The sequence below is a fragment of the Pituophis catenifer genome, unplaced genomic scaffold (genome assembly GCF_029215685.1).
Source record: "Pituophis catenifer annectens isolate HBS135680 unplaced genomic scaffold, rPitCat1.0.hap2 SCAF_14, whole genome shotgun sequence".
Taxonomy (NCBI): domain Eukaryota; kingdom Metazoa; phylum Chordata; class Lepidosauria; order Squamata; family Colubridae; genus Pituophis; species Pituophis catenifer.
This window is the reverse complement of record NW_027256894.1, coordinates 20,799,808-20,820,963: the sequence shown is the minus strand read 5'-3', so window position 1 is coordinate 20,820,963 and position 21,156 is coordinate 20,799,808. Positions and strand designations below refer to the sequence as shown.

Genomic DNA, 21,156 nt, shown 5'->3' with positions numbered 1-21,156 from the left:
TTTGAATGGCATCATTCAAAGTACCTCTTGGAAAACAGGGTGGGGTGTTTTTTTTTCCCTCCCCAGGAAGATCAAAAATAACTTGTCAATACAAATGGATTCGTAATTGGTCACGTACAAAGGGACGTCGTAAGAAATCGTTAGGAGGAGAGAGAGAGAGAGTTTTTATAGAAGATTGTCCGAAGTTCAGTAAAAAGGGTAGGATTTGTGTTCGCTTGGCTTACAAAAAGAAAACACACCTTAAGAATCTATACATCTTTTGAGGTCATTGTTTTAACCGCCTTCACTTCCCTTGCCCCCCTAATTTTCTCCTTGAGGGTGACACCCCAAAGACGTCAGGTGGCAGAATTTGTCAATTTCTTATTTTCGTGCTGGCTCTCGTAACTCATGCATTTTGAAAAAAACGAATTTCCAATTCTTAAATCCACATAAAACACCGGAATGTTTCCAAGGGCCCAGTTTTAAAGCTTTTAGTGTGTACCCCACACCCCTGGCGAACCACCAATTTTGTCTGAACCGCGCAACTCCACCGAAGACTAGGAATCCGGGATGCTGTTGAACCTTGGCTGCCTGGAGTCCAACGACGTGTACTTGTCAATCATCTGTGTCTTCTGCTGGAAGTGGATGACCGGCTTTTTCTGAAAGACCCCCCCAAAGTTTTCTTGGTTCTTTTTGTTGTAAATATTGATGCGGCGCTCCAGTTCGGGGCTGGCTGTGGCCGACCCCGCTGGGCTTGGCAGTTTAAGGTTAACGGGGTCCAGGCCCTTTTGGGTTAAGCAGGAGTCTTCTGATAAGGAGGACAACAGTTCTTGGACGACGGCGTTATGGACCCTGCGATGGGGAGACGAAGAGCTGACCTGAGCGCCTTGGGCCACCTGACAGGGCCGCTTCAAGGGGCAGTACTCGGAGGATTCCTCCCGAGTCGTGCTGCAGTCTGTGGAAGAGCCAAAGGTCTGGCTGCTGTCGCTCTGCGCTCGGGTGACTGAGCTGTCCGTGGACCTCGAGGCGCTGCCTGATGCGGCGCTCGTGGAAATTCCGTTGCTCTCCATCATCTTCATCGGCATTTCCACCATGAAGAGGTCGGAGGAGACGTTGGGCTGGTGGACGTCGATGGCCGCTGTTGTAATGACGCAGAAGGCCCCTTCAGGCACACCGCTGTCTGCGGGTGAAGAGGTCAAAGGTTAGAGGACCGCGAGCTCAGATTCAGAGAAGTGTCTTCCTAGCTCTAAGAAGCCCTGAGCTTTGTCTGGAAAAGGGTTTGAAAGACACACACACACAGAGAAATACAGTTGGAAAATGAGCATTGTTTGAGAACAATTGAGTCGGATTGTTGGGGGCAAGAGGCTGACTCTGTAAACCGCTTAGAAAGGGCTGTAAAAAGCACTGTGAAGCGGTATATAAGTCTTAAGTGCTATTGCTATCTTCCTCCTTTGCTCGCTCCCTCGCAGTGGTTACAATGCAGCATTGCAGGCTTACTCTGCCCACTGCTGGCAGTTCGATCCTGACTGGCTCAAGGTTGATTCAGCCTTCCATCCTTCCAAGGTGGGTAAAATGAGGAGCCAGATTGTTGGGGGCAAGAGGCTGACTCTGTAAACTGCTTAGAGAGGGCTGTAAAAGCACTATGAAGTGGTATATAAATCTAAGTGCTATTGCTAAGTGGGAAGGGAAGGAAGGAAGGAAGGAAGGAAGGAAGGAAGGAAGGAAGGAAGGGGCATGGTGGCGCAATGCTTAGAATACTATATTGCAAGGAAACTCTGCCCACAGCCAGCAGTTCGATCCTGACTGGCTCAAGGTTGACTCAGCCTTCCATCCTCCCAAGGTGGGTAAAATGAGGAGCCAGATTGTTGGGGGCAAGAGGCTGACTCTGTAAAACCACTTAGAGAGGGCTGGAAAGCCCTATAAAGAGGTATAGAAGTCTTAAGCGCTGTTGCTATTGTTCTAATGTTGGGTTTCTTGGGTGTGGAGTTACTTTGTGGAGTCCTTGGGGCTCTCTGAGCTGGGTTGATGGTTTGCAGACCTTTCATAACCTGACTAGGTAACCTCATCAGTACCTGAAGATAAGCTCTTTTCCAGAGTGCGGCCCTGTTGAGTGTGTGCGACATTTCCATGCCGAAAAGGTTCGCTATCACTGCCCTAAAGACTCCCTTGAGGTTACCTCTTAAGTTTCAAAATCCAAGCTTACCACTGCTGGGTTCGTTGTAGTATTGACTGATGTAGTTGTTCATGTCGTCTTTCACCACCGTCTCTAGAAAGGCAAAATGGGAAACATTAATGGGAAACTCCAACCGTAGACAGGCGATCTGAAAGTAAACAGCACAAACTGAGTCCCGGCAAACCTCTTTTATTCAAACGGCTGTGAATTATTGTAATTCCCAGTCCGAAAGGCTTCCCAAACAGTCTATCAGGGGGGTGTTTGTAAACACCCACCTTATCTCCCTTGGAATGCTGCCAGAGAACTAATTGCCACGCACAGGGCAAGGCCAAACTTAGCACAGAGTCAAACAGAACTTTTCCAGAGTTTTTACCGACCGGACCCATTCACTTCTCTTTTATGTCTTATGAGAGGGGCCAATCATCTCCAAGCCTTACTCCCAAGTCGACCCTGTTTCTTTAATTGTTCCTGTCTCCTAGCAGCTCTGCGCAAGCGCACACTGGGAACAAGCTCCCGCTCTTCTTCTGCCTCGCTGATGTCAGACTCCGGAGGCAGCAAATAACTCCCAGATGGCCCCGGCCCCCTCTCTGCCTCACTCAGAGCCCTCGTCCGAGCCTTCCCCAGACTCTAGGACTGGCCCACGTAACTGGGTCAAGATTTGCAAGATGAGGGTTCCCTAATTCCAGAGTTCAGAAGCCTCTCAATCAATATCCTGTTTCATACAAAGTTTGGAAGAGGATTGGGGTGGGGGGAGATGTGTTTTCTGAAAGAGTGTTTGGAGCTATTTTAAAGAGGAAAAAAAACCCCCAATGTTATAAAATGCCTATTATAGAAAAAGTTCACAGCTCATGTATCCACCTATGACACTGATGGACGCTTGATGGTCTCGAGAGCTCCTGCTAACTTTTAACAGGAAAGACATGCGCTTAAGAAAAGTTCCTTACTTAAAGCTTCCTTCAAAAATGCAAATAAGTCACACGTTGCAAGTCTCCCCGCCTTTTTCATCGTACTTATTTGACTGTGTATTTTGGGGCCAGTAAAGAAGAAATCCATCCCTTCTTAGTTTGGAGTAAGGAATCAACCTTAATAAAGTACTTACAAGGAGGGGCCTTATTAATTGATTAAATTTTTATGCCACCCATCTCCCCTGCAAGGTGACTCTGGGTGGTCTTACCTTCTGATAAACTCTCCCTCACTGTCACCAGATGACCCGATGATGTAATTTGCTAAGAGGGTAAATTCTCAATATTTTTTTCCTCCACGCTTTTAGAAACACCTCCTTCACAAAAGTTCCTGTAAGTTACCAACCCATGAAATACTGAAGACGAAAATGCCAGACGCTCGGCAGAACATATTTATTTATTTATTTGTTTGATTTATATGCCGCCCTTCTCTGGAGAATCAGAGCGGCTTACAATGCGTTAAGCAATAGCCTTCATACTTTTGTATATACCTGCTTAGTAGAGCTTTTGGCCCCTCCTAAGCGGTGTTCTATTTTATACAGTCATATTGCCCCCAAAATCCGGGTCCTCATTTTACCTACCTCGGAAGGATGGAAGGCTGAGTCAACCTTGAGCCTGGTGAGATTCGAACTCGCCGTAATTGCAGGCAGCTGGCAGCTAAGTGCTATTTAACAGCGCTTTAGTCCATTGCTCCACCAAGGCTCCTATGGCAGAGATGAAGCAATTGCCCTCCCAGATTTCGGTTTAAAAAAACACACACACATACCTATTTTGATCCCGGAGAAATTGAGAGATCCGTTAAAATGATCAGCAATGGAAATGGCAGAAGTCAATCAATGTCGTGGCCCCACGTGATATGTGGGGGGGTGGAAGGGGGAGGTTAGAAGTAGCAAAAATAATTCTGTAAAAAGCCACATGTGGGCAGGAACAGCCAGCAACCTGATCTGCTCGCTTTATGGCGTGCTGAATGCCTTAAAAGCATCTCTTCTTTTATGTGCATGGGTTTTTTTAAAAAAAATACCCATTTCAGGAGGGAGGGGAGAAGTCAGGCCTTGCTCGATCCTTTCAGTGGGGATCTCTTTAACCCCCCTGGGTCTCTGTGGCTACAGCCCAGCCTTCTTCACAACCCATTGTGGTTGGTAGGTGAAAGGAACAGATGTTTTCTGGGTACACGTTTCCCTCGCCAGCCTCAAACCACTGAGTGCTCGGTACCTGAACGAATGAAGCTCTTAAGATGGCAATCTAACCTGACATCGGAAAGGGAGGCAGGGCTGCCCTTGCTGGTTTCGCTGCCTTTTTAAAAGCTTTTTTGGCCTCTGCTGATCTTTAAATGCCTTGCAGTCCGAGGGCGTCTCCTCTGCTAATGTCTTGAGTTCAGAAAGAAGCCTCAGTGCAGCTCAAGGCAAGCTCGTGGGTCAGGGAGAACCCTGCGAGGCTTGTCAGCTACGTGATGTTCGATGCGTTTTGTCTTGTTCATCCATCACTGGCTCCTACAAAAAAAAATCTCCCGCACGGAGATGCGGCTGCATGCACCGTCGGTGACCCGTTGCGACAGGAGTGGCCAAGGATGATCCCAAGCTGGAGGGTATCTCCATGGCAAGCCCACACTGCAAATGCAATGGATCCAAAATGCTATGAAAGTGAAGAAGGAAAAGCTCTCTGCACAAGCTTAGCTCCTCCGCCGTGGTTCTGGCTCATGCAGCAGCCAACCAGATGTGTTTGGGGCTCTTAAAAAAAAACCCCTCTCCCAATGTCATTCCTGCAACAGCTGGTATTTAAGGGAGGCTGTCTTGAAATTCAGAGGGCTGTACACACCCAACGGGACAGTAAATCTCTCTAGAAATTGTCTAGATCAGTGATGCCTAGATCTCAACTAGATTGTCTAGGTCTCAACTTCGGCAAGTTTGAAGATACGTAGGTGGATTTCAACTCCCGGAATTCCCCCACCAGCCTAGCTGGCGGGGGAATTCTGGGAGTTGAAGTCCACCCATCTTAAAAGTTTTCAAGATTGAGAAACTCCGACCTTCAATTCTGAGAGTTGAAGTTCACCCATCTTCCAGCTGCCGCGGTTGAGGAATTTTTTTGAGAACCATGGTCTTCACCCTTACATCCGAGGGCAGCAAATCCCACAGTTTAATCATCTCTCCTAAAGTCCCTTTCAAGTTCAGCTCAACTCGTGGCGATTATCTAGACCAGTGGTGAAATTCAAATTTTTTTACTACTGGTTCTGTGGGTGTGGCTTGGTGGGCATGGCAAGGAAGCCTCCAAAATGAAGCTTCAGAAAAAAAGCCTCTGAAACAAGAGCTTCAGAAAAAAAAAAGGCTCTGAAGCTCTGTTTCGGAGGCTTTTAGAGGCAGGAAAAAAAAGTTTTTTTTCTGAAATGGAGTTTCAGAAGTTTCAGAGGCAGAAAAACAAGCCAAAAAAAAAGAGCAAGGCACAGAGCTCACAACCAACAAACCTGTTGCTAAACTTCACCTCTGGGAACAGCTGATTGGGGGTATTCTGAGAGGCCGATCCACCCCCAATCAGCTTTTTTCTTATTTTCCTCCCTAAAAACTAAGGTGTGTCTTATACTCCGAAAAATATGGTACTTGTTCACTACGACGAGAGAAATAAAAGCTCCATGTTCTCAGGTAAGATTGGTTTCAGTGAGTGTAAATAATTCAGGTTCGGATCATGTCTCCCATAAAGGATGAGAAGCGTTCTGAGTACTTTATGTTCTGGCAGGGAAGTTACGAGCCTGAACTTTTCTCTGATGCAAAGAAGATGTAAACTGAAATATTCAGCCGCTCTCCTAAACTACAGGTGACAGGTGTCATCTTTCTGCCGTTGGCCACCTAAAAACACTTCATAGGGGCTCAGAAAATACACTACACGGAGCTTCTAGTGCTCCGTGAATGTCGGTCATTTGTTCAGATCCAAAGCAAACCCCTTAGCTGCATTTGCAACCCACCTGCCAGCCTCATCATCTGCTTTGCAAAAGATTCAGTTTAGGGGTTAAAAAAAGCATTTGTGTTTCCTGATTGCCATTTTAAAAAAAAACATAAATCTTTTACATCACTCCCAGTTGGTTTTCTCTCGCTAGGATTGAATTTGAAAGATAAGGAAGCCGTTCAGAAAAGGCTTTTTACGATAAACCTGAGTTTCTCAGCTATGTAAAACAAATGCTTTGCTTACAGGTATCCGTGGGGGTCAAAAAAGTCAAGATGGCAGTGAAGAATTATGCAACCAGAGCCTTGTTCTTTTTTGATGGTATCATTTTCTGCTACGTTTCGCACACAGAGATAAACGACATCTTCATACCATTCAAAAGACACAATTGAAAAACTAAAAATGAAACGAAAAGACCAAAACATGCCCTCCCGAGCAATCAATAGCCAGATAAGCAGAGATTAACACCAAGAATTAACATCAGAAAAACAATCAAGCAGTAAACAGTACCCCAATCTAGGAACTATCAACTCAATCAAACATTCAAACCAGTCTAATCAAGGAAGCGCCAAGAAGAATATGACACAGCAAGCCACTTGTATATAAAAAGAGAGCAAACTCACTCACTCCCAACACTGATGAAGTTACCTAGTTGGGTAATGAGATGTCCCCAAGAAAACAACCAAACTCAAGAGAGCACCAAGGACCACACGGCCTTCTACGGAATAACTAGCTTGATATTTTCTGTATTACCACTTGGAAACTCTTTCCCAGCCCAATCAGGTGAAGCCACAAATCAGAATGTGGAACCCTTTGCAGCCAAACATCTGGTCTATTCTCATTAAAGCTTCCTTTAAGTGGATCTCACAATAATATCAACTGTGCAAAATGCTGTAGCTACCCTGTTTCCCCGAAAATAAAACCTCCCCTGATAATAAGCCCAATCGGGCTTTTGAGCGCATGCGCTAAAATAAGCCTCCCCCCCGAAAATAAGCCCTCCCTGAAAATATTTAAACGCAGAGCTGGAAATCAGGTAAGATGGCAAGAGGAGGCCCGTTTTGCTCCACACGCCCCAAAATAATATCTCCCTGAAAATAAGGCCAAGCACTTATCTCGGGGTTCAAAAAAATATAAGACGGTCTTATTTTCGGGGAAACATGGTATAATTTTCTTTTTCTTAGCACAAGAAGAGAATCTCTTTTTTTCCCCCTCCTAGCCTAACTCTGGCCACTTGTAATTAAAACTCTGCAAGGTGTAAGAATAAGGTTTGAACTATTAGTTGGTTAGACAAGCCTTCTGAGAAATTAGCCAAGTGTTCTAGTTTACTGAACAAGAAGCTTGATTTAAAAAAAAAAAATATATCCGATTTTTATTACAACGACTTAGGGAATCCCTTCCTGCAACAGACGTGAACTACAGAAGATTAATGAAAATATGGGGCTAGGGCCTCTTAAGAAGATTTTCCCCACATGTGCATTAAATCAATCGATTGCTTGTGTGAGTTCTAAGCAATTAAACATCTCTAATAATCAAAGGTTACCCCCCCAAATAAAGATGATCACAAGTGCTATTTTGAAATAAATCCGTTTCTTCTCTTGCTTCTTTCCCAGACTAATTTTTTTTTTATATCATCTGGGATCATCGATCCGGCATTTCAGTAATAGCCCTCTCTTTATCATTGTGGCATTCCTTCATTAACAAAGATATCTGGACCATCTTTTGATATTAAGTAGGACAATTGATTCATGATTAAACCTGTTTGAAAAGATGCTACTGCATTGCCTTCCTGGGGTACCTGTGAAAACAACCCCCCCCCCTCCTCCTTAAACTTTATCCGTATAGATTTTGCATTTGTGGAACAAAGAATGGAAAATGGATGAAAAACAGCTTTAATGTCATTAGCGCCTCCCCAATTTGGCTGCCTTATTGGGACTTCATTTAATAAACTAACTCTCGATGTCTCTGGGGACAACTGAATAATCACCCACTCCGAAGTCCCAAAGACTTGTAATTGTTTTAATGGACGGCTAGACAAGCTCTCCCGGCTGCAGGAATTAAGAACGGAAAAGGAGAAAAGAGTTCAGCGCATCTCGAACAATTAGGGGGGGGTCATGTGCCCCTTGTCCCCCCCTCCCCTTTCTAGAAGAAGAAGAAAAAAAAAGGAAGTCGTTTTGAAATATTAAACACAATTTCAAAGCTATTCTCTTTGCAAAGATTTTCAAAAAAAACCAAAACCCTCTGATTTTGAACAAGTTAGGAGCGCATTTCTGCAAAGTCTTAAAAAAAAGGAAAGAAAAGAAAAAAGAGAGAAGGTTTCACAAGTGATGGAAGAGATGAAAGGATCGTAAAGGAAATTTTAAGAGGTTCGGGAGCCCATTAGTACTCCATAAAGGCAAAAGCTTTTTCCCGAAGATTTAAAGGCAGTTTTACAGCGGCAAAGCTAACGGCTGGCATATTGAATCTGTTAAGAGATGCAATCTGGCAGAGAGAGAGAGAGAGAGTCAAAGATTGGCAAGGCATTGACCGGGGTGGCGATTGCAGCTTTAGTTGCAGGCTCCATTCTGAGCCTTCCCCCACATAGGCCTCGACTTACGACCACAATTGAGCCCAACGTTTCTGTTGCTAAGTGAGACGTTTGTTAAGTGAAGCTTGCCCTGTTTTACGTCCTTTCTTGCCACAGTCGTTCAGGGAACTGCTGCAGCTGTTAAGTCAGTGACACCATTGTTAAGTGAAAGGGGACCACCGGGACACTGCAACTGTCAAAGATACAAGTCAGTTTCCAAGCGTCTGAATTTTGATCACATGATCATGGGGATGTTGCAATGGTTGTAAGTGTGAAAAATGGTCCTTAGTCACTTTTTTCAGTGCAAACAAGCCACTAAACAAACTCTTGTAAGTGGAAGTCTACCTGAAAATGATCCTGCTTGCAATATATGGAGGAACCTGCTTATACAATTTAGTTATTATATTTATATGCTGTCCATCTCACTATTGAGCGACTCGGGGTGGCTTATAATAACATCATAAAAAGAAGAATGAAAAGAATTAAAATTAACAAGAACTGGGGAAACTAGGCACCAATATATGAGTGGGATGGAAGTCGGATCTTCTTCTTAAGTCAATTCTTAAGCATTATTTAACAAAAAGGATAAAAAATATACAATTCCTAAATGGCATGCTTAATGATCATGGATCGGAAGCCGCCTAGATTGGTGTTTCTCAACCATAGGAACTTAAAGATGTGTGGATTTCAACTCCCAGAATTCCCCAGCCAGCATAGCTTGGCTGGGGAATTCTGGGAGTTGAAGTCCACACATCTTTAAGTTCTCAAGGTCGAGAAACATTGACCTACATCATTCAAGACATAATTGGCAGACTGGAAACATTTTTTCCCTTTTTTTTAATGTGCCAAAGTTTCTTCTGCCTTTTTCCCCAAAAAATGAAACCAGAGAAGACTAGACTATTATCAGAAACTGATGCCATATTTTTTTTTAATGCAAGTATTTTAAAACTGATACACACCTACCACCTGCCAGAACATCATTTCCTGCGTTTCATAGCTCTTCCGTGTTCTTAACTACCAATTTGGGGAGATGTTCTAAGGGTTTTGCAGGATGTTCGGTGCCTGTGGGGGGCTCTCAAATTCGGCTCCAAAGAGGCCTGATACGGATGACACGGGATGCAGCCAAATTCGTGCCGATCTCGGTGGAGCTTTAACTCACGAGCCTTCCCCGTAAAAATAGCGTGCAGGGGAAAGTCTAATCTTTCTCGTGTAGGTTTCAACTCTTCACAGTCAAATAGTTCACGGTGAATGTTTGCATTGTTCTTTACGAGTCGGGGAAATATAATTGGCTTTGGGGGGGGAAGGAGGAAGGGGGAAGGAGTATCCCCTTTCTCCGGAATTAGGTAGGGCTCGCTCACTAAAAGGCCATTGTTTGAACCTGGACTGAAAGATCTCCAGGTGAGAAGATTTTGGAGGGACTCAGAAGCAATATTTCCACGGCACAGAGCAACCTAACCTGTTTTATTCCCTCTGCTCTTCAGATGTACTATCAACCCACAGCCATAACGTAATACCAAAGGCTCAAATCCTTTGGATGATTCAATGTCCATGGTGATTCTGTGTTGTGGCCTGCCGGTGGCCAGCAGAGCTGGCAGCAGAGTCAGAAAAAGGAGGTTGGGGAGGAACTTGGGCCAGTCCTTGGGGCTGGGGAAAGCTCAGACAAGGGCTCTGCATCGGAGGCAGAGAGGGGGTCAAGGCCATCTGATAGTTATGTGCTGCCTCCAGAGTCTGACAGCAGCGAGGCAGAAGAACAACAGAAGCCTGTTCCCAGTGTGCACATGCGCAGAGCTGCCAGACGACAAGAACAATTAAGAAAACAGGGTCGACTTGGGAGTAAGGCTTGGAGATGATTCGCCCCTCCCATAAGACATAAAATAAGAGCGAACGGGATGTGAGCTTTTGCAGGAAGCAATTAGTTCATCTGGCCGATTCAAGTTTTGAACATTCTGTTTGTGCCTCTGTGCCAAGTTTGGCCTTGCCCTGCGTCTGGAAATTAGCTCTCTGGCAGCGTTCCACGTGAGATAGGTGGGTTAAAGACAGCTGAGAGCAAATCAGCTGAGAGTCGGGAGGCCCAGCCAATCAACTTGTGCTAATTAGGCTGTGCTGAAGCTAAAACGAGCTGTTTCTTCTTGCTGTTTGCTTGCAAGGAGGTAAACTGCTGCGAGGCAGAGGCCAAAGGGTGGGGGCCAGTGGGTAGGCGGGGCTACATTCGTTGTATAAGACGCACCTAAATTTTCACCCCCTTTTAGGGGGGGAAAAAGGTGGATCTTATACTCCGAAAAATACAGTAGCTTCCCTTCTCTCCAACATAAACTGCCTTCAAAACAAATTCTAATTGATTTGAGTCCCTCTTGTTTTTCAAGCAGACTGTGAATTGTAAGTACGCTTATGTACCATGTACAGACATTCAGGAATGATTTATTTGCCTGGCGGATCTGTCATGTTTTATGTATGACCCAGCTGAAGCACTCTGTGCTCGTAGCTACCTAGAAACATACCGTAGGAAGCATAAAAGTTTAAGGCTGGCCCTGCAAAGCAGGGGGATTTCAACACTACTTAGAAATTTGCGCCATTCTCTTCCACTCCTAATGTAACCCTCAAGGAAGATATGTATAAATTATAAAGTTATGTTCAGGTATTCAGATGTAAAAGAATAAGCAGATTAATGAAACTGGGATGCAAACCCACTTTGGAAAGCCACGCGTCAACGTAACACGATTTGGCAATTATCAGCAAAAGCATTGGACCCGTTGTGGTCTGCCCGCAGCCTGCAGAGCTGGCAGCAGAGTCAGACAGCGATGAGGCTGAGGAAGAACATGGGCCAGTCCTGGAGGCTGGGGAAGGCCCAGATGAGGGCTCTGCGTCGGAGGCAGAGATGGGGCCAGGGCCATCTGGGAGTGATGTGCGGACTTCGGAGCCTCCAGAGGCTGACAGTAGAGAGGCAGAGGAACAGGAGGAGCCTGTTCCTAGTGCACGTATGAGAAGAGCTGCCAGAAGGCAAGAGCAGCTACAGCAAAGAGGACGACTCGGGAGTAGGGCCAAGAGCACTGTTCCCTTCCCACCAAAGGTGGTCCCTATTTTTCTACTTCCATTTTTTTACATGCTTTCGAACTGCTAGGTTAGCAGAAGCTGGGACAAGTCACGGGAGCTCACCCTGTTATGCGGCACTAGGGATTCGAACCGCTGAACTGCCGACCTTTCGATCGACAAGCTCAGCATCTTAGCCACTGAGCCACTGTGTCCCTACTTAACAAGAATACCACAACTTAAATGTTCTCCACTAAGGGGAGGAGGGGGGGGAAAGGAAGACTTAACAGGGGACTCTCGGCCACTTACCCCGAGCCGGACGCAACTCCGTGATGTTCTCGGTGGTTTCGTCATCGGAATCGCCTCCGGTGGCTACCACTTTGTATCGGTTGCCCGTCTGTTTCTTCAGCATGTGAGGCACCTGCAAAGCTGCCTCCCTCTCAGCTGCCAGGTCCAGGTCTTGCTGGGCCAGATGTGCCCGCAGCTGTCTAATTTCAAACTGAAGCCAAAGAAAGAGAGAGAGAAAGAGAAAGAAAAGTTAGGTTTTCCTTTTAACGTGTGGAGAGGTATATTGCGTGTAAAAACAGATGCCCACACAAGGCGCAATATTCTGGCAGTGCTCCTAAAAGGGCATCTCAGCATCAGAGTTTGAAGGTCTCAGACCTGGGCAACATCTGTAAGAATGACCAGCTTGACGTGTTCAAAACAGTTCTCGTTTGGAAAGGGCTTAGGTTGACGTGATAGGGTAGACCACACTGCATTAAGTAAGGCATGGGTGAGTTTATCCACAATTATGGGGTTAAATGATCCACTCAAACAAAACTCAATATGGCTGATCCTGGCCTGAAACCAAACTGAGGTGGTGAAAACTGGCATGGATGCACACAACGTAATTTGCACCAATATTATGCTTGCTCCAAAAACTAGACACGCTTTCTCTAGATATATATATAGAGACATATCAGGGGTGAAATCTAAAATTTGTTACTACCGGTTCTGTGGGCGTGGCTTGGTGGTGGGGGTAATGTGACTGGGTAGGCGTGGCCAACTTTCTTTTTTTTTTTACTTTTAAAAGCATTTTTTCTACAACCTTAAGTGGTTGCAGAAAAAAAATGCTTTTAGAAGCCTCTGATGATCAGGCCACTCAGCTGGGATCGTCAGAGGCTTTTAAAGGCATCTTTTTTTTTTCTACAACCTTTTCGGCTGAAGAGGTTGCAGAAAACAATGCTTTTAGAAGCCTCTGACGATCCCAGCTGAGCCGCGCGATCATCAGAGCCTTTTTTTTTACTTTTAAAAGCATTTTTTCTACAACCTTAAGAGGTTGCAGAAAAAAATGCTTTTAGAAGCCTCTGATGATCAGGCAACTCAGCTGGGATCGTCAGAGGCTTTTAAAGGCATCTTTTTTTTTTTTCTACAACCTCTTCGGCTGAAGAGGTTGCAGAAAAAAATGCTTTTAGAAGCCTCTGACGATCCCAGCTGAGCCGCGCGATCATCAGAGCCTTATTTTTTAATTTTAAAAGCATTTTTTCGTCGGAAGAGGTTGTAGAAAAAATGCTTTTAAAAGTAAAAAAACCCCAGCCTCTGATGATCGCACGGCTCAGCTGGGCATGGGGGGGGGGGGGCACACAGGGATTTTTGCTACTGGTTCTCCAAACCACCCGCCACCATCGCTACCGGATCGGGCGATCCAGTCCGAACCAGGAGCATTTCACCCCTGAGACATATACAGCTATACATCTACATTTCCTGGTACTTCTAGAGTAGCCACGGTGATATGTACTTGTAATAGAAAGCTGTGGTTTCCAGCTTACAGGATTTTGCTGCTGCTGTGGTTGTCTTTTTTTAGCACCTCAAGGTCAAGCAAGCCCCAATTTCAGAAGCCACTGTGTGAACTTGGTTCTTTTGAGGTAGTTAAAAGAGTTTCATGCAGCCAGATTTGACTGCACGGGGAATTGTGTCTTGGGTGAATTTCAGGGCCCCCAAAGACCGTCTGTGCTCCAAAAATCAGGCATTCAATTAATGGGCAAGAAGCAGAGTTGGATGGCCATTAGGATATAAGAACCTGCTATCTGACCTCTAGAACCAAGGCAGGCATCGTTTCCCCAAGTCTCAACAGTTCCCCAATTTCTCTCAGCAAAAGTCAGTCGAGGTAGAAAGAGGGGTACGTGATCCCCTGAGAGATCCATTAAGTGGTGTTTTGTCTTTCCTGGGAAAATGATCCCGCGGCATTTAATATGTGGAGGTGTCTACATGGCCAGGAACATGGAATAAGTGGGTATGTAACAGTACTGCTTTTCTAAATTCAACATTTTGGTACGATCAACTAGAAATGCAATTTTGGGAGGCATGTAAAAAAAAAACAACAACCCACGAGAATTTGAAAGACGGCAAGCAGGATAAAAATGCCGTATTTACATCAAAGGATGTCCCTCAATTCATAATAGTTTTCCCCAAAACTCCTAGAAAGAGCCTGGCACTGTCCCAAAATAACTGGACAGCGAAGAAAAGGAGAAAAAAAATGTGTTCAGATGGTGGGAAAAAAAATCATTTACATCCACCAGATGAGCCCTTTCTTCCAGGAAGGCTTAATGTTCGGACAAGATGAGCTCTTTCAGAGGATGCAAGGCGACCTCACCCCCCCAATTCACAAATAATTATTTGGAGAGAAAAAGTTAAATAGGAATCCAGAATTACATAAGAAGTCAGATTGACCTAAGAAAATGAAAGAAAATGTCTTTGCTGCCACCCTGTGGCCGGAAGGCATGAGCGCGGCCTGGCAGTCGAGCATGGAGCGTGGCGTTAATGTAGAAATGGGCAGAGTTAAAGGTCAGGATCCACAGTTTCTGGCACCCAGGAGATTTCATATATATATATATAAAACTTGTTCCCTTTAGGTTAAAGGCATAAATATTGCGATTCTATTACTGTAATCTGGATTTTTGAAGATTTAGCCCAAGAGGTTTTCTGCTTTCTAGTTTTTCCCTGCCATCAGAGGCACCAGACAATGCCTTTTTCATTGACTTTGCCTGTCAGAAGGGAAAGGGAATCACATGACCCCGGGACACTGCCACCGTCACCGTGCTGTTGTAAGTGGAGGACTACCTGTATACTCAACACATTAGAAGCCTATTTCACCCCTAAGTTTGTTTCCTCCTGGGCTCACCTAGGCATAAAAGACATACTTAGTCTTAAACAAACCTATTTTATTATAACAGCTGGGAATTACTTCATTCCCAGCTTAGTCCAAATTAATTCCAAAACAAAGCCCTTCAGAAAAAGTCCTTCAGGCTTATCACAAACTTTTGTCTTCTTTGGCACCCTGCCAAAGGCTTTTCTTGGCAAAGCCCCACGAAGTTCAGAAACAAGAGACGCCAACTAAAAACAAATGTAGCAACGTTGCTTTCCTACAAAGAGCCCAAGAGCCTTTGCTGCTCTTTTAAGCCTTCTGGGAGGGGCCAATCATCTCCTGGCCTTACTCCCGAGTCGTCCTTTTTGCTTTAGCTGCTCTTGCCTTCTGGCAGCTCTTCGCATGCGTGCACTAGGAACAGGCTCCTCCTGTTCCTCTGCCTCTCTGCTGTCAGCCTCTGGAGGCTCCAGAGTCCGTGCATTGCTCCCAGATGGCCCTGGCCCCATCTCTGCCTCCGACAGAGCTCTCATCCGAGCCTTCCCCTGACTCCAGGACTGGCCCATGGTCCTCCCCAGCTTCCTCACTGTCCGATTCCGCTGCCAGCTCTGCGGGCTGCTGGCGGACCACAAAAAAGAGGGCAAGAATTCTTAAATAGCTAGGGCAGGTTTGGGAAATCTCATCTACTTTGACCCCAGTCAAAAAATATTAGTTGCGTGTAATATTGCTTAGAAGAGAGCAGGAATTCCGCCATTAATGATCTATTTTAGGACTTCCGCAGTCAGGAAGAAAGACTGCAATAGTGTTGGACGTGTGCAGCTCCAAACACCTCTTGGCGGTGCCTGATGGGGCCAACCCACTTTCGGTCCCATTGGGCAGTAATGTTAATCAGTCAATGTTACACTGGTGTTTTTTTTTACGCTCTGAACTCACAGTGATCTGACTGGATATAATTATTTCACGGACATTTGGTTTATTAACATAAACAAGTATATGGCTGCCTGCCTGATTAATTTTAAGCAAAGCCAAAATTCAAGAACAAAAAACCTTTGACACTGGCATGAAAATATGATGGGTCTTACTTACCCCCTGTTCTTGGCAGATGTGGGTCAGTCTTTCCAGCTGCTCGTCCTGTATAACCTTTGCTTTTTCGTACTGCTGAATCACCATCTCCATTTCCACTTTAACTGGCAGGACGTAGGCTACGAATCACAACCGTACAAATAGGATATTTTTTTACACCAGGTGGAGGAAGGCTCTTCTCTACAACTCATCAGCTACCACAAGGCTACTGAAAGTGGAAGGGGTCACGGTGCATCCCTCGACAAATTAGATTTAAAGAACTGGGGTGCAATTAGGAGAAAGGACAATTCTGAACAACCATCTTTAAGATAAGATTCTCTCCGCTTGTCAAAATCGCCTATTCCCTTCCGAGTCTTCTCAGATCTTCTCCAAATCTGCTTTACAGGTTTTTAAAAGCTGGGAGGAATTACTTAGGAAAATGGAAGCAAGATTTGCTCATTCAAGATCACCTGTTCTACTCTAATTGTCTAATGTAGAGTTTCTCAACCGTGGCCGTTTTAAGATGTGTGGACCAGGGGTGGGTTCTTCTTATCTTTACTACAGGTTCGCAATTAGCCAAAAACAGATTTTATCCATTTAACGAAGGAACAGCTTATTTTTATTTGTTAATTTTTCAAATTTATACAGCCACTCCTCTTCACCAAACAAGCAGTGCCCTGGTAGCGCAGCAGACTAAAGCACTGTTATTAACATCAGCTGCCTGCAATTACTGCAAGTTCAACTCTCACCAGGCTCAAGGTTGACTCAGCCTTCCATCCTTTCTAAGGTAGGTAAATTGAGGACCCGGATTGTGGGGGCAATAAGCTGACTTTGTATAAATATACAAAAGGATGAAGGCTATTGCTTAACGCATTGTAAGCCGCCCTGAGTCTCCGGAGAAGGGCGGCATATAAATCAAATTAAAAAAAAAAAAAGTGACTCTGGGCAGCGCACAACCAAGTTTTTTAAAAAAAACAAAACCCAAAACAATCATTCACTGTTGACTTACCATCAATAATTCGTTTGACTCTCCAAATTCTCAGGGTAATAATGAGACTAATAGCATCCCATGGACTGCTTGGTCCATTAGCCACTGTAGAGGCCACCATGGGAGCCAAAGATAAGATGATCACAGCACCATCAAATACCTAAGGTGAAAAGGATTTCACGGGAATCACATAGACTGTCAGCACTTCAAACTACATTCGTTCCAGTGCTGACATAAGGAGGAGAAGAGGGGGCAGCTGGCAAGAGGACACTTGACTTTTCACCTACTTATTTTCCCTGAAGATAATATCCCCTAGGAGATGGGGTGGGAGGGGGGACATTCCTGGGAGCTGAAATAGTAGATATGGGGAGAGTGATTTGGAAGATGGCCAATGAGACACAGAGAATTGGGGAACGGAAAGGGAAGGTTTGGGGTCAGGAAGTCAGTGTTGGCTTCGACATAATCGGGGACAGATTGTCGTGCTTAATAAATGAAAGATTTCATCAAAGATTATCTGTTTGGAAATGCAATTTATTTGAGACGACATTGAAACCTGACATAGATGTTATTTCTGAACGCGTGTTGTCTGTAGGAGAAGACCAGATTGAGGCCGAGGGCGGGGGTCAAATCAGTGGTGAAATGTAAAGTTTGTTACTACCGGTTCTGTGGGCGTGGCTTGGTGGGGGGGTGGTAAGATGACTGAGTGGGCGTGGCCAACTTTTTTTTTTTTATACTTTTAAAACCACTTTTTCTAAATGCTTTTAAAAGCCTCTGACGATCCCAGCTGAGCCGCGCGATCATCAGAGGCTTTTTTTCTTTACTTTTAAAAGCATTTTTTCGGCTGAAGAGGTTGTAGAAAAAATGCTTTTAAAAGTAAAAAAAACCCAGCCTCTGATGATCGCATGGCTTAGCTGGGCATGGGGGGGCAGGGATTTTTGCTACCAGTTCTCCGAACCACCTGCCGCCATTGCTACCGGATCGGGTGATCCAGTTCAAAATGGGAGCATTTCACCCCTGGGCAAGATTAACATCTGTTTTGCTTAGCAACACAAACTTTGGGCTCAATTGTAGTCGTAAGTCAAGGATTACCTATAGTTTAACATTTTGACTTTAACCTGTTGCTACAACGAGTAGCAGGAACGTGAGTAACGCACACCGAGGTTTGGGCAAGAGGGACAGGTCAGGAGGAATTTCGTTACTTTGGACTTACCTCTATTTTGTTTTCAATATAGTCCCATATACCAAGTACGACTATTCTCAAGATAGTCTAGAGTCAGTTCCCATGTTGGTTCAGTTCCCACGTTGGGAAACAAAAAGAGAGGAAGGAGGGAGAAGAGGGGAAATTAGCATTTGTGTTTTTCTCATTCCTTAAAAAAAAATGTTGACATCAATTATATATATATACATATATAAAGCTTATTCCATTCTTCGAAAGATGCCCTGCTTCTACCTGCTTCTTGAAACTGATACTCAGTACTACCCTCAGAGGTGGAATTCATGCTTTTGAGCGTCACATATAAGGAGCAAGTGAGGTGTGTGTGGGAGGAAATAAGGAGCCCAGAAAATAACAGAGATGGGATTTAGAATCCGGTTCCTTCACCGTAAATCCGAAAAAGTTTCTGATTTTGAATGATTTTAAGGGGCAGGAAATAAAATGGAAAGCAACAAGTCCTATATACATTCTGGCCGAAGCAACAGGGAGGGGGGGCTTTTGATAGAAGTTAATATGAAGATAGGATTGACCTGATGATACTAATGTTAAGTCAAAGAGACGAGAGTAAAAGGAACATGACCCAAAGATGTTTCTCTATTTGCCATTATGGATTCCTTTTTTTTTTTTTTTTTTACAGAGGTGCAATATTTAAGTGCTCCAAGTTCTTGGGAGTTCCAATTTTCCTTTGGTTGAAAGGCAGTTCAACACGGAAAATGCTTTTCCCTATTTTTAATTTGTTCCCAGGAATAATGGAAAAGATAGGTAAAATTCCAGAATAATAGGACCGATCTTTTCATGTTTAATAGAAGCCATTCTCCAACTCATGGGTAGCATTGCTTAAAGTCTCCATGGATCCCACTTTCAAGTTCGTGCAATTTTCCCCTCCTTTTTGTAGATTTTAATGGACAGGAGCTGCTAAACATTTTAAACCATTTGCAAATACAAATGTTTTTTTTCTCAGGGCAGAAAAGTGGCAATCCGCTTAATGACTGCAATGACTTATGACTAAATTGCAGTCGTAAATGGAGGACTAGCTGCAAAACAAGCAGCGAGAGGGGAATTCGTGGGCTAATCCTAATTTTGTGGGTCCGTTCCAAATATTTTATCTTTGGGCTGTTCAGCTGGGAAGGGAGATTAATGCTCTCCATTCCCCATTTGTGTGATATAGTTAATGAGGGATGAGCCTAAAACAATCCCAGGGTTAAACCGATCCGTTTCTAACCCAATTGCTGATGGAGTGGGGGTGTCAGGAGGAACCACTGGTTTAAGTGGATACAGCTGCTAAGCCAATTTCATGCCTTATTTGAAGTCTGGCAAGAAAATATGTTCCTAATGAAGTATGAATTTGCCCATTTACAAGCAGGCAATGAGAAATTAAATCTCTTAAGGCACTTGCAAGCTTGCAAATAAGTGTTTAACAGAACTTGGACAGTTTAAACCAGGGGTATCCAATCTTGGCAACTTGAAGACCTGTGGACTTCAACTCCCAGCATTCCCTAGCCAGCTGTGCTGGGAAAAGGAAACATTTTGGGAAAAGTGTATTTTCTAAAACTAGCTAATAACACCACTTTTTTTTTTTTTGAGTAGTACCATAAAATTAATATATCAATGGAAAGATAATTTAATCAAGAATGTAATGCCATCACTTTTAGGAAGGATTTGCTATTAGAATAGCAGTTACAGTATAAAGAAGAAAAGTGAAACACGTAGGAAAAAACGTGATATACAAAAATGATCCCCATGTCAGTTAATACTTAGTTGGGTAACCTTTAACATGAATTATTATGGTTTTACAATGTCTTCCCATGGAGCGAACTGAGTCTTTGAGTTCTGCAGCTGTTCTAATGTGAAACCAAGATGGAATGATGGCTTCTATTAACCTGGTTTTATTGCTGGGTCGCTTCTGACTAACCAGTTTCTTTAGTCGGCTCCATAGATTTTCAATTGGGTTAAAGTCTGGGCTATTCCCAGGCCATTCCAGCAGTGGAATAGGATTATTTTGAAACTCCAAAAAAAAATAAAAAAAAAATAAGTGGTGTTATTAGCCATCAAACCTCAAAAATACACTTTTCCCAAAAGGTTTCCACAATTTTGGCCACGACTGTAATTCTAATCATTAATTGAGATGTCTTTAATTGTAGACAATGCCCCAAATAAGTCCTCTGGAACACTGTAGAGGCCAATTGTTCTCATTTCTATTGATCGTGCCACTCATTTCAACACTTCAAGTGACAATGGAAGAAGCATCTGTCAATAAAAGCTGCTATTTATGGCTCACTCTGGGTCTCAAGAGACTTTCTGGGACATTCTCGGTTCTTAATCGGGAGCTGATCTGTACACTGGTCTCCCGCCCCCCCCAACCATTAGCACAGTAAAATGAGTTAGGGAAAGCCTCTTCTGAAACCCAAAAGTCTGTTAAGTCCCAATTAAAAATATGTTTACTGAAGGATAAGGGGGAAAAAAACCAATTTCTCCTCTGAGAAAATTCAGCCATATTTCTTTTCCGTACAGTAACAATTCGTATTTCTCTTACCTCTGAAAAGAAGATAGACAGGATAACCAGGCTGATCCAGTGAATGACGCCAGCAAATTGGGATGCGCTTGAAACTACAACGAAGGACAAAAAGCAAGTTAGATATGAGGTGTGTAATGCACAGGCCAAAGCAGAACGGTTAGTCTTAAAATGTATTTGAAAATTAAACGCAAGCTATTTTCCTTCTTATTCTCAAATTCATATCACCATTTTGGAAAGCGGGCTCAAAATCCAGAAGTCGCAGAAAACCTTAAAATGGGTAAAGAGAAGGCATCAATAAAAACAAGAGGGCATATATCAATATTCTGATGAAAGTTGTTCAGAAACCCTGAGAGAGAGAGAGAGGGAGAGAGGGAGAGAGGGAGAGAGGGAGAGAGGGAGAGAGGGAGAGAGAGAGAGAGAGAGAGAGAGAGAGAGAGAGAGAGAGAGAGAGAGAGAGAGAAGAATGGGACAACTCGGGTACATATTACCACATGCGGTGGTCTTGTGAAAAAGCAAAGAAATACCGGAAAAAAAATACATACATGGTAAGAAAAAACGTTAAAGCAACATACAGATTACAAACCAGAAATATTTTTGTTAGGCATAATACCGGAAAAGT

General features: G+C 44.0%; 1 protein-coding gene across 2 annotated transcripts in view; it reads right to left on the bottom strand.

The window, feature by feature from the left end:
* Window positions 1–45: 45 nt before the first annotated feature.
* The window catches only part of TMEM266 (transmembrane protein 266), a 32,440-nt gene continuing 11,329 nt past the window's right edge, over window positions 46–21,156 (bottom strand). For both annotated transcript variants that reach the window (XM_070953643.1, XM_070953642.1), the window contains 7 exons: window positions 20,556–20,629; window positions 18,020–18,076; window positions 16,831–16,969; window positions 15,846–15,961; window positions 11,945–12,134; window positions 2,183–2,245; window positions 46–1,159 (listed from right to left, as the gene is read on the bottom strand). In XM_070953643.1, the coding sequence (XP_070809744.1) occupies window positions 537–1,159; window positions 2,183–2,245; window positions 11,945–12,134; window positions 15,846–15,961; window positions 16,831–16,969; window positions 18,020–18,076; window positions 20,556–20,629 (1,262 nt within the window). In that variant the 3' untranslated portion in view covers window positions 46–536. The remainder of the gene's footprint in view (window positions 1,160–2,182; window positions 2,246–11,944; window positions 12,135–15,845; window positions 15,962–16,830; window positions 16,970–18,019; window positions 18,077–20,555; window positions 20,630–21,156) is intronic.